General features: G+C 36.4%; 1 protein-coding gene across 1 annotated transcript in view; it reads left to right on the top strand.

Annotated features, from left to right (window-relative positions):
• Nucleotides 1-9985, top strand: part of CEP162 (centrosomal protein 162) — a 39470-nt gene extending 29485 nt beyond the window's left edge. Inside the window, exons 22-28 of the mRNA XM_062488651.1 lie at nucleotides 757-861; nucleotides 1893-2117; nucleotides 3227-3897; nucleotides 4699-4840; nucleotides 5050-5148; nucleotides 7951-8085; nucleotides 9767-9985. Of these exons, the coding sequence (XP_062344635.1) occupies nucleotides 757-861; nucleotides 1893-2117; nucleotides 3227-3897; nucleotides 4699-4840; nucleotides 5050-5148; nucleotides 7951-8085; nucleotides 9767-9985 (1596 nt within the window). The remainder of the gene's footprint in view (nucleotides 1-756; nucleotides 862-1892; nucleotides 2118-3226; nucleotides 3898-4698; nucleotides 4841-5049; nucleotides 5149-7950; nucleotides 8086-9766) is intronic.
• Nucleotides 9986-13064: the final 3079 nt, after the last annotated feature.

The following is a 13064-nucleotide window of genomic DNA, read 5'->3' as shown; positions in this document are numbered from 1 at the left end:
GACGTTTTTTCTGGGATGGACTCGTGTATAAAAATTCTGGTGCCTAGAGCTGTGACTTCACTGAAATTATCAAATCAATCAAACTATAAAATGCTGACATAAAAGCATGACTTACACTAATATTACCAATGTGGGAGAGAATTCAAGATAGGAATATTGTTTAATATCCAACGGTATAATATCCCTGTACAGAGATCATAGTGGCTAATAAAGGTAGGAAATTCAATTTTGGATTGTAGGTTTGAGTCCTCATGGCCAGACTTCTTGGGAGTGCAAGAAAATGAGTTATCCAGGTCCTTCCCCTGATTCTGTGACTCAGCTTTTATTGAGGAACAATATAATGTTGCCTTTTGGCTGTTTCTATATCTCATGACATTGTGCAGCATTGCAAATCACAAACCATTTCCTAAACTCATCCTGAAGCATGGAATGCACTGTAATACTTTATATAACAGCTTATTAATCAAGCCTGCATACTGGCAGTATGAAAGAAAGAAACAGTTTTACTGGTATGAAGACAAGAGTGTCCCAGAGCTGAAATTCTCTTGGATTTGGATATCTAGTTTCAGTTGCTTTGGAGAAGGAAACTGTCACATGGGCTTAGAATCTGAAGAATCACTTAGTACAGAAATTACCATTACAAGTTTTTAAGTGCCAGAATACTTTCATTGAATGGTGTGTGTTTGAAATGCTTTTGTACTATGGGGCAGTGTCTCTGAATACATATTTCAATTTGTCTCCTGGTAAATTGGACAGGTGGAGAAGCTCAGAGCTGAAGCAGGAGATCAGTGTGTGCAACAGAAGAAACGCTTACGAGACAGAGCAGCAGATGCTAAAAGAATTCAGGATCTTGAGCGACAAGTATGCAGTAAAAGAACTATCATTCCTTTAACCTTTGTTTCACATAAGGTCTCTTAAAACTCCAGTGTTTTCATAAGGATAAAGCATAGCATGAAGTTCTGTGATAAAGTAACTTCCATTACAGTCACAAACACAAAAAGCTGCAATTATTTACTTAGAAAGAGTACTTCTTGCTACTATGTTCTAAGAAGATGATATCCCTCTGAAAATCATTTAAAATAACTGTTTAAGAGTTTCTTCAAAAGGGGCAAGAGGGAAGAAGCCAAAGTTTGCTGTTTATCGTCTTAAGACTTCTGTCCACCTTCAGTAATTCCTTAACAGCATGATGAATTTCAACCAAGTAGGGATTTTAATTCTGTTGGATTCCTACAAGATTCATGGAAACTGTGGGAGTGGACACCTTAAAATCCATGTTTCTACTAAAGAAACATCAAGTGGAGGTGGGCCTTCCTGAATTTTAGGAGGTGGCAGTTGGATTAATTAGGGATGAGGGACTCATGGGCAAGAGCCTTTGCAGAATTCTGGTATGAGTATCTTATCCATAGATAAGAGAAGGACTTGTTATTAATGTTGCATGCAAAGTGTTCAGTTTATGTTATTGCAGACTACAAAACAAAAGGCATACAATCTGTTGTTGGGAGAATAATGCCAAGATTGCTATGAAATATCTGTAACAGCTGGAAAAGTAGAATGCGAATGCAAATCCAGAAAAAACAGTCACAGCATTCAGAGCCATACTCAAATCCCGTTTTTTGACTTTCTGTAGACAATTGACATAAGGCAGTCTGAAGACCAGAGCAATATTTTAAGATCATGTGTAAGTTAGTCAGTAAGAGACGATGAGTCTTGCTTTTCTGTAAACAAAAACTTAAATGGGAGGAATATAAAATAATTCTCAATATATGCATATATGGTATTCATTCTTCTACCTTAAGGGAATGAAATTTGTTAACATTCTGTCACTTATTTCTGTTCCCTTTTCATTAGAACTTTATTATTTTTGACCTTTGACTTAATTTTCTTATGAGCAGATCAGAGAAATGGAAGGAATTCTAAAAAGAAGGTATCCAAATTCTTTGCCTGCTTTGATATATGCTGCTGCTGCTGCTGAGAAAACAAATGATTTTTCAGCTAAAACAAACACAGTTGAATTTTTGGAGAGAAGAATAAAGAAATTAGAAACAGAACTTGAAGGTAAAGATGATGAAGCTAAGAAAAGCCTCCGTGCCATGGAACAACAGTTTCAAAAAATAAAGGTAAAAGTTGAGTAGTCCACTTCTGCAAGTAACAGTCACAAGGCAACTGGAGTCTAACACAAGGCAGTGGTTAAAACTGAAGACAAAGACCACATTCAGGAGAAAAAAAATACTCAAAAGAATTTAGAACCAGAATTTCAGTACCTTCAGCATCTAAGATTAAAAATAGCATTGAAATTCTAGGGTAGTATTGAAACAAAGAGGACATGTTCTCAAGGCATAATAATTCAATTCTTACAATTAATGTAAGTGGTTTTCACCCTGTGGGTCAGAGTAGCTGCTTATCTAATTCCTTGCTGTACCAAAGGCTGTGATTTCAAAGGTCTGCTGACTGAGCACTTCTGCAGGGAGCATTGGGAACCACTAAACATGCTGTCCAAAAATTACATGATAGTGAGCCTGAAGACTCGGGTTAGGAAGCATGGAAGTCTGGCATTTCACTCAAAGGAAAAGTTGAACTGTGCAGGTGCTTAATGAGCAAGAAAGGAAAGCATTGGCCAGTTGTTCCACCTTTTCTCCACGAGTCGCTCATCATAGTTTCCTCAAAGGCCATCCAAGCAGTTTAAAAGGTTAGATTTTCCTCAGCTCATTAGGAGGAAAGATCCTGTGTGTCTCTGAATACATACTTCTACCTTCATACTTATAAATACATAAAAAGAAATATCTGTTCTGTTAAAAATTAAGATGTTTTGAAAAATGTGAAGTGCCGTTTTGAACATTTGACATGAATGTTTTCCAGCTGGTATATAAGAAGTACATAATGGCAAAATTAACATTGGTAGCATCTGAAGAGAACTCAATTACATAAAAATGAAATATTTTCTAGTAAGTATAATTTTCTATCCCATAGTTACTGCATCCATTGTGATTAGATTATTTTGTCGTAAATTTTTCAAGTAATTCTGTTTTGCAGCAGACTTAATTATTTCACTCACTAATTTTTGAACTGATTGAATAGTTTGTTAGCAAACATTATTTGTATCCTGTCTTCTGAAATCTTCCTTCAGACAGGCCGTAACTTTAAAAAGTAATAATAACAGTGGAGCTAATAATAACAGTGCACTTATGCAACTGCTTTTTTTTGTCCCTGCTTTCTACTCCCCTCCTAGATACAGTATGAACAAAGGCTTGCAGAGCTTGAGCAACTACTTGCCTATGAATTTATGAATGGAACACCAAAACTGAATGGTGATAAAGCCGCTTCTAGAGAACTTGAACAGGAGCTTCAGAATCTAAAGGAGACCCATCAGATCACTGTTGGAAACCTCCAAAGAGAAATTGAAAATCTTAAAAGTCAAAATTCCCAGTTAAAACTCAGAAGTAAAAATGATAATAAAGACTTAGAGTCCATGGACTCTAAGATAAAACAAGGTAACACAAAAGACAGGTTGTTAAAACTAAATGAAGAGCTGGTCACCAAAAATAGAGAAATACAAGACCTCACAAAAACTGTAGAGAAACTTCAAAAAGAAAGGATGGTGATGTTGTCTGATAATAATTTAAGAAATAAAATAAACACTAATGGAAACTCTACAGAAGTCTTGAAAAAGAATACCTCAACAACAGATAGAAGGAATTCCAACAACACTGAACCCTCTCTAAGCATTTTCAATGATGACAAAATACACCAACCACATACCTTTTCTGATTCTCATCTCTTGGAAGTTCTGCAAGAAAATGCACAACTGAAAGAAGAGCTGGAGAGATTGTCCCTAGAAATGAGCCAGCAGCGGGTGAAGTCTCAAGCAGCACTGGCTTATTCTGAAAGTAACATACGAAGGTAAATGCTCAACATTCCTTTAAAAACCTTCTTAAAGTGTTGGCAAATGTAGGATTGAAGTAACACATTAACATGTCAGCCATGTGTGAAGGTTGCTTATGCCTTCATTTGTACTGCTTTCTGGCTTTGGGAGGGGGTTTGGAGTTTTTTGTTACTTTGGGTTTTTTTTTAAGCAGTGGACTCTCAAAGTTCTTTCTACAGGCAAACCTGTATTCATGCTTTTATTAATACTACAATTTCTTACACTTTTAAGTAAAATATCTCAGTGTAAATCATCATATCTTAGATACTTTGTGTTGTATAGCATTAATGTTTGGTCCATGTTCTTTCCTTCAGACCTGGGGTATGCTTACAGTGGGATTTACTTGACAACTGCAGAAATATTATACTTCACCTAGTCTTCCTTACATCCCTTCACAATCAATGTAGAAGAAATTGGCATGTTTAGATTGCAACACATTCCTTTCTAAAATGGATACCTAAAAGAAGATAGCTGCATTATGGTTAAAAAGCATGTGTTTTCTCAACACTGTTTTAATAAGAGGAACCAGCAAAGACAATTGCCTGAATTTTATGTATCCTAACAGACTCTAGTTAGATAATGCACATATCCACCATCCTCCCTTCAGAGCAATAGAAGTAATTGTGGTCCTTTCTTGCAAGGTTTCATTATGAAATATCAAAGATATGCCACCTTTAACATTTTTGTTATTTAGTGTGTTCAAGTGAGAATCTGCTGCATTTTTGAAGAACTGTCTGTAGCTGCTTTGCTACATCTCACATTTTTCTTGCTCTGTTCAGGATGCAGGAAGACACAGCAGAATACATTGCATCTCTGAAGACTTCCCACCAGAGGGAAGTCGAGAAGATTGTTTGCCAGCATGCAAAGGAATATTCCACTTCTAAAGTAGCTGAACTAAAGAACAAAATTTCAACACAGGAGGTAAAATGCAGTAGATATATCTCTGGCTTCGTTGTAGGTCCCTTCAGATACTGGAAGGTTGCTATGAGGTTTCCACACAATCTACTCCAGGCTGAACAGCCCCAACTTTCTCAGTGCTGCTTTTTTTTTCTGTACTTCTCCTGCACAGGTTTTTGCATGTTGTCATGGGTGTGTATGCTAATGACAAAATATTTTTAAACCTTTTGTAGATGCTAATTAAACATCTTCAAGAACAACTTGGTGAACAAGACAGACGTCAAGAAGCTCTTCTAGTTTCACAGATAAGAGAGCAACTCCTACAGAAAGAGGTATATTTAAGTTTCAGTGGGGGTACCTTAGTCTAGTAAGAGTTTTTGTCATAATTCATGTCAAGCCTCAAATAATATATAGTAAAATATGCCTTAGGAACAAAATCTATGTCAATTGCTTCTACATCAATTGTCCCTGAGAGTGCAAGGTTTTTCTAGTGTGACCAGGAGAACAACACAGAACAGAATGCAGAACTTTGTTGATTTTAATCCTTTTATTATTATATTTATTTTGTTTAAATTTCTGATGTTTGTATGAAGGTTAATCAGCAGGTTAATCCATGTTTTCATATCCTCTGAGAGTTATGGTGGTTAGTGATAAATAGACCACAGGACTTTATCTTTATTCCTCTTTATTAAGAGGATTTTTTATTACTGTTTTCAAAACCTTTTCTTTTTTTCATTCTCCATTGCTATAAAACTAACTTAGGCTGTTATATATTTGGCTTTCTCCTCTGCTATCTCTGAAACTTAATGTGTCTTAAGAAGAGAGTTAGCTATAAAAGTTATGAAATTCAATGGTTTTGAGAGAAGTATATAGTTTTTTTTCCTCGCCTTCTACTTCTGTCAATAGCATATAATTCTAAAATTATGCTTGTTCTTATCTTTGCATTTGGGTTAGTATTGTGTCAAATTGCTGTCCACCTTCTAGCTCAAGCTTTTAGAATCATTGGCTATGCTTTTCATGTTCTTGAAGTACTGCCAGTCTTTTTGTTGCCACCTCTTGTTCAGGAGAAGGATGTAGCGTGTCTCAGCATTGTGCTTATGCTTCATTCACCATCTCCCTGATATATGAACATCACTAATTTTAACTTAATTTTAATAATACTCTAATTTGCAAGGGTTATTAAAAGTGCTTAATCTTAATCTCACTAAACTCGGATTGATCTGGGTATTTTATCTTACACATGCAAAATTCCACCTCTGTTGTGATGTATTTGTATAAAACCGTGTGTTTGTAGGGGGAGAAATAAAATGCCCTGTTATACAAGTTCTGTGTTTGCAGAAAAGAGTCTGAGACTTTGGGTATATAGATGTTGGCTTTCTTTATAAAGCTTGTTTCATTCCAGTGGTGTCAGTGTATGTAATACTTCTTCCTGGAAAAACAGGGCAAGAGTACAATGAGAAAAATATTTTTCTTTCCTCTATGACTGCTTTACAGATTATTGACAGTGGTGGTTTAAGGTGTTCATCCAGTCTGACCCACAGGGTAGAGGCCAACTTCAAGGTGCTGGTATTTAAGAAAATGTACAGGAGTATCTTTGTTACAGAAATCTTTGCAAGACTATACAGAGAGAAATATCTATGTAAAGCCTTGCTTTTGCCTCTAGCACAATGTCTGTGCTGCTTTTAAAATACATTTTAAGCATTAAGTGGTTAAATAAGTTTTGCTGAGAAGAGAAGACAGTCAAACCTGCGCATGGAAATAGTAGTGATAGGGGAAAGCACCTCACTGGTAATAGGATTGAGTCTTCTGTCTAAAATGGTGGTATGTCCAAAAAGACAAAGCTTTTCCTGAGGCTTCTTGGAAGATCGTTATTTGAATTATAATCTCAGAAATGCTATTCATTGGATGTTTTCCATTAATTGAGTACTTCTTTTCCTTAACAGCTTTCATGCAGCACTGTATTGTATTCGACGTGGTTTGGTCACTGGCAAAATACACAAGAGCCCATTTTCTCTTGAACCTTTCTTCCCCCTCATGAGATCTGTCCACTATGATTTTTAAATTATATTTAATTATATACTTGAGACCACCCATTAGCTTTCCCTTCAGTGGGGCAACTTAGCAGCCAAGCAGCAGACACTCATTTGCACAGACCCTTTCTGCTCCTCTGACAAACATGGCTGAACAGGTGCAATGCTGCTGGAGTAATGGACAGGCAAAAATGTACTGATGTAAGCCTTGTTATTTTAGAAAGCCACCTTAAAATGGAAATAACAGTAAGCTGCCTTAGAGTCACTTCTCACTAAGAGTGACAACATCTTATGAAGGGACAGTGCTTCCACAATGCAACTTGAATTCATTGAATTCACAGTAGAGAGCCAAGGATGGCTGAGTGCTTGAAGAGGGATAACAGCTCTCATATATATTGGCTAAGGGGAGCCAAGGACTATCATAAAGGTTAAAGATGTCAAAGTTTTCCCTTTAGTTTACTTATGCACATTAAGAGTGACCAAAAATGCTTTGAATGTTAAATAAGGGAATATTAAGTTACTTAAAATAGGCAAAGAATGGGAATAAACCAGTAGGGCTTTATAAGAAAACTTCCCTGAATTTCTGGAGCATTAGGAAATCAGTTTCAAGTCATTGTCAAGTTGGTTTTTACCTGGTAGTTGTTAAACTTACATGCAGGCTTGTAATCATCTTTCTTAGCAGCATGTTTATAATTAAATTATTCCTTAAAAATACAGCGGTAGCTTTTATATTTGGTCTTTATCTTGGGTGTGAGAAGGGATTGTGTAAGAACATCTAATCGTAATATTCTCTGTTAACTTCTGTTGTATGAAGTATAAATGTGACAGAACACAATCCCTTCGTAACATTATTAATAGGACTGGATTTATCAAAGAGACTGGACTTTCATGTCCTCAGGCTACTTCTTAGAAATGAGAAATCCTAATATAAGTCCCTGAGTCCCTGTTAAAGCTTTTGAACAAAGGACATTTCTCTTTTATGTCTGCTTTACTACATGTTTTGAATGTAATGATTAAACAATGCAAATGCATTTTTAAAGGAATCTGGTATATACACTGCTTAACACTATGATAACAATTTTCTTCAATTCTCTTTGACTTCAGGTGACAAAACTGTTGGAAGAACTGAGAGAGGCTAGGGAGAGCCAGAGTCCTGAAATGAAACATTTCTTGTGCCTGGAAAAGAAAATCAAGCATATAGAGAGCAGACATGCAGAAAGAGAGCATGAAATTCAAAAGGTACACCTTGCATTTACATCTAAGGAGCAATTTATTGGTTTAATTGTAATTTTATGGTATTTATTCAGGCTTATTTAGCTTGCACTGCAGAAGGGAAGTAGCTTGGTTTTGTCTTTGCCTGCTAATGCAGGTGAATGTAGGTGCAGACCTGGTCAGCTCGACCCTGCTGTGGTAATTAAGATTACTTTTGTAACTTCCTTGCAGCCTGGCCTAAGAAGGCCTTGCTGTTCCAGAGGGTTGGACAGTGTGACCTCCAGAGTCAATATTGTTACTTCATACTTCAGCTACAAAGTGAAAGCGACCTACTGAAAACTGACAAGAGTTTGGAATGCAGAGTCTAAGCTATGATATATTCCTCAATTGAACTGTGATTATCTAGTCCTAGCAGTCCTGTTCAGAAAAGCTATGTTAAAAGTATAGAAATATCTAGTTTTATTTTAAATTTTAAAACCAAATCTCAAGGAATATACTTTTAATGTAAAGATTTTTTTGGATTTCTTCTTGTACATTTTTATATCAGATACTTATTTTCTTTCAAAATAGACGTGTGCATAAAACAAGTCACTGGATTAAAAACAAATCCTGTTGCCACTGTTGTTTTTACTGTGATTTTTGTTCGCATTCTGTCCTGCTACAGGTGACTGTAATACAGTTCATTTCTTTGCTATTAATTTGCTTTTATATAATGTGAGGATGTCTTTACCATTTCTGTGAAGTGTTTGCTGCTGCCTACTCTGTGATCTAGCTCCACTGAATGCTGAGATGTTTTGTAATATTTTGTGGTTTTTTAAAAAGAAACAATAGTATACATAATGAGTACTAAATAATTTCATCTTTTTGTGGTGCTCCTTCTCTTGTTATATATTAAGCTTTGGGTTTTTTGTCCTAGTTTTTTTTTTCCTTTAACCATCAGCACTGGGCCACTGAACAGTAGCCTAAATGAATTATATCAAAATTAAAAGTGTGGAAAAGGAAATTGCTGAGCATGTAGTTAACAGGTTATCCTTAGTATCAAACTGCAAGTATGATAATTATGGCCTTTAAGTGATAGGCTTTCTTTAAAAATCAATTACAAGTAATTGTGGTGTGAGGGTTTTGATATCTTATGACACTTCTTATGATGTGTAATTTAATAAGATTATTTCAGGGATTTGTGTTAAAGTTGTTTAGTTCTTTATCTGCAGCAGCATGAGATCTTTGTGACTACAGGACAATTTCTGATGACTTACAGAACTTGTGGTTTTTAAAAGTAGAGTAGTAGGCTACAACATGTCATTGAGATTTAGTTTGTTTTGCAGAGAGTTATTTTAATTCCCACATTTAAGTGGCAATTCAAAAAGTTAATTTTGATTTATAGAGGGTTTTATGTTGTGTGTTCAGCTTTGTCTTAAGTATTCAAATTTAATAGCTGCTTTGTAGAGGATAAGTTCTCCTGGGGCTCATTAGTTAATAATCAATTCTACCCTTCTGTCATTAATGTAAATATTTAAAGGAATTCATTGCTATCGGAATGGTTTTTGTAATATTTAGAAAAAATTGCTTCCACCTATGCCCACAGTGTGAGTATTCAGCTTTGATACTGAGCATCAGATAAAATGATGTGGCAAATTTTTGCACAGTGGCAGCACTGCCTGAGTATTGGTGTGGGAAGTCACAGTGCTGACTTTCTTCTAATCTGCAGGCAACCCAACTGACACAGCACATTTCTGAAGTAAGGCAAACCCAGGAGGTGGAGAAGTGGAGAAGGCTGGCACAGCAGAAGAATCAGGAGCTGGAGAAGTTTCGAATGGAATTGGATTCAATACTGGATGTTTTACGTGAACTGCAGAAGCAAGGGGTTGTTATTCCTGCACCTGATTCCAGTGGATTCAGAGTGACAGACAGCTGTTGGAAGACATGATTAGGTAGTAGTTAAGTAGAGCAGCAGAATTTTAATATTCAAAGTTAGGTATAGAAAATGTTACTGAAAATCATTATTGTAACATGTAGAAATTGCATTGCATTCTGATCTTCACTGCAGTCTCTCATGTCCAGAGGCAGATTTGGATTGAGCAATACTCTAGTCATACTGTATGTTTTCTATTTTATTAGTAATAAATTTACATATTTTTTTAGTAATAGGAATATTGAGGTTATTCCACAAATTCAACTACCATTGAAAAATTTCCCTTTTCACAGACTGTAGAACATGCCTGAATATTTTTAAGTTTGATTTCTGACTTGTCTTACAGTGATTCCTTTGTGAAAAATTTGAGTAGTAAGTTGTTTGGCTTGTAAGTTTAGTGTACAGCATTGTTGTATTGCATTCAATAGGGCAGGAAAAGCATCTTTTTCCGACATATGCTGCTCTCCCTCCAATTCATATAATACTCCTTCCCTTATCTTTAAGACCCATTTCCACTTCAGTGAATGACTGGAGGGCTGGAACAGCATTCCCTGGTGTTGCTCAAATTCAAGCTGTTCTTTCTTTCTTTCCTATTCAGATAATTCCTGTGCTGGTAAGACTGATGGCAGAGTGGATCTAGCTGAATTCTTACAGGGCAGATACAGAAAAGGCCTATAAAATACAGTGTGAGAGTGGTTATTGGTGTTTCTTTTTAAAAGGGAAGGCTGTACTGATAAGGTTTTTACAATGGGCTGTTCAGGATCTGACATAGTAAGTACTTCTGTAGGTAATCTTGACAGCCAAAGAACCCAGTCAGATGTGAAGACTGTGCTAAAGTTCAGACTTCAGGGATGTGTAGGGGGGGAGATTAAGAGTTAAAATATTGAGCAAGTTGGGAAAGGGGCCAGGGGAAAAAAAAAAACAAACACCCCACCCAACTGAAAACCCGACCAAAAATCCAAACTTGGAGGTAACTCTGCTGAACTGACAGGCATCCTGGCAGGTAACACACTGAATGTTGGAGGCTGTTGCCTTCTCCCTCTCCTCAGGCCCTGCTAGTTATACACCTGGGCTGTAGAGCAGGTACATAAGAGCAGTCCCTATGGCAGCACAAATGTGTACCTTAGGGGCTACACTTTTGGTCTCTTCTTTTAAGAAAGAGATGCACCCAGTGGAGGGAACAAAGAATCGTCACTCCAGGAAATGTAGCCCTAGGAACCTCTGAAGCCATAGGAGCTGCACTGCTCCACAGAGGAGACTGGGGGGGATGATGAGCATGGCTATTACACATAACGTATATGAAAAACCTGCTGCTAAAAGCAAGGAGCAATTAAAAATAAAGAAAATTCAAAATAGATTATGGTAGCCGTTTGATGGTTGGAAGGAATGCTTTCCCAATAAATCACTACAGTATTAGTTTGAAGTTTCAGTGGCTGCAAGTCCTTAAGAATTCCTAAGCACATATATTGAGGTTGTGTATCAATCAACTCTACTTATTTAGGGCAAAGAGAAGATGAAAGCTTGAATGCACTCCTTAGGTCCCTGAGGACCTGCAGTATGGGTTGAAACTAGCATTTAAGTCAGATATTAAATAGTTCAGGTCTGTGTGTGTTTATGTATCGTGGTCTTCAGGGACCAGCTAGTAAATGTGTATTTTCTCTCATACAGACATGTGGCTGAGCATGCATAAGAAACAGATGAGTATAAAAGTTATACCATATAGACCTAGTGCTTAACTGCAAGACTATGTTTCTTTCTGGCTCATACACAAGCATGAAATGAGCTTGTATATACATATGTAATGTATACACATACAGTAATTTTAAAAGGATAGTCAATTGCCAGTTCATATGGTAATCTTGGTTGTTCCATATTCAGATATTTTCAGTATTTCTATTTTGTCCCCATCTAACAAAGTATTAGTCTATATTCATAAAATGTGTAAATATAAAAATGCTTTGTATATAAAATATCAGCTGTGTGTAAATATGATGTATTTTCTTGATTTGGGTCTGTTTTGCAAATAAAAATGATAAAAATTAAATAATTTCAACAATTTATTTCCTGTACAATTTGCTATTTATGTAATACTATATTAAAGTGTGTGACCTGAAGTCAAAGATGTTTTTTCAACTACTGCAGCCCTTGTGCTTCCAGAGAGGCCAGGTCCTGGATGGAGGTTCCTAGGACAGGAACCCTAGAGGAAGCACTTCTGGTCACTGGAAATTCTCTCCCCTGTATGTTCGTGTATGCCCTAGTGTTCATGCAGTTCATTCAAACACTTTTTACAATTTGTATAGTCAGTTCTCAGCCAATGCTGGTATCTTACATAGTTGGAATTAAATTCTCTCTCTGTTTTACTGAGCAGGGGCAGTATTATTTACCATTACTGTAAGCTATCAGATGGTTTATACCTTTTTCCTATAAGTGTTTATGCAGCTGTACACCCACTGAAGCATGGTGTTTATGTGTTTAGGCAGTTTTTAGGCATTTAACATGAAGTGGCCACTCTACACTGTAACAGACTCTCTCTGGGCTTGGGTGGCTGCAATTCATGTGTCCTTTTAGAGAACTAAGGTGCAAGTTTTAAGTTCTTTTCTAAAATTTTTACTGACTCTCTGAGGCTTTCAGTGTGATCTTTAAGGAGTTACATAATTATATACTCCTCATGTATATTTTTCATCTTTTTGTGCCATTCTGTTTCACCACGTATTTCCAGAAGGCAGCATAATGGATTGATTAAGAAAAGTCAAATGTAATGTCTTTAAATCATTGCCTAATGCTTAGCTGGCTTCATCTGTTTACAGCAAAGCAGCTGGAGCGTAATAATTTGAAGTGTCATGTTTGAAGCTTTTAAGAAATCCTGTGAACAGCTGGCTAGGTGACTCAGTGACCTAGATTGCTTCAAGAGAGGAAAGCATGATGTGCAGAAAAGTATCAGATTTCATCATGGCACTTGGGGCAGATACAGCAGCAGTGTGTTCCATTTCAAGTTCTGTGAAATACATGTCAAATTTGTTCATGTAACAAATTAAATAGGTTATTGTGACTGAAGACTTTATTTGATAGCACATAATACATTTTGAAGTCTTTC

This window comes from Cinclus cinclus, chromosome 3 (assembly GCF_963662255.1).
Source record: "Cinclus cinclus chromosome 3, bCinCin1.1, whole genome shotgun sequence".
Lineage (NCBI taxonomy): Eukaryota > Metazoa > Chordata > Aves > Passeriformes > Cinclidae > Cinclus > Cinclus cinclus.
Note: the sequence above shows the minus strand (reverse complement) of the source record. Positions and strands in the feature narration are given on the sequence as shown.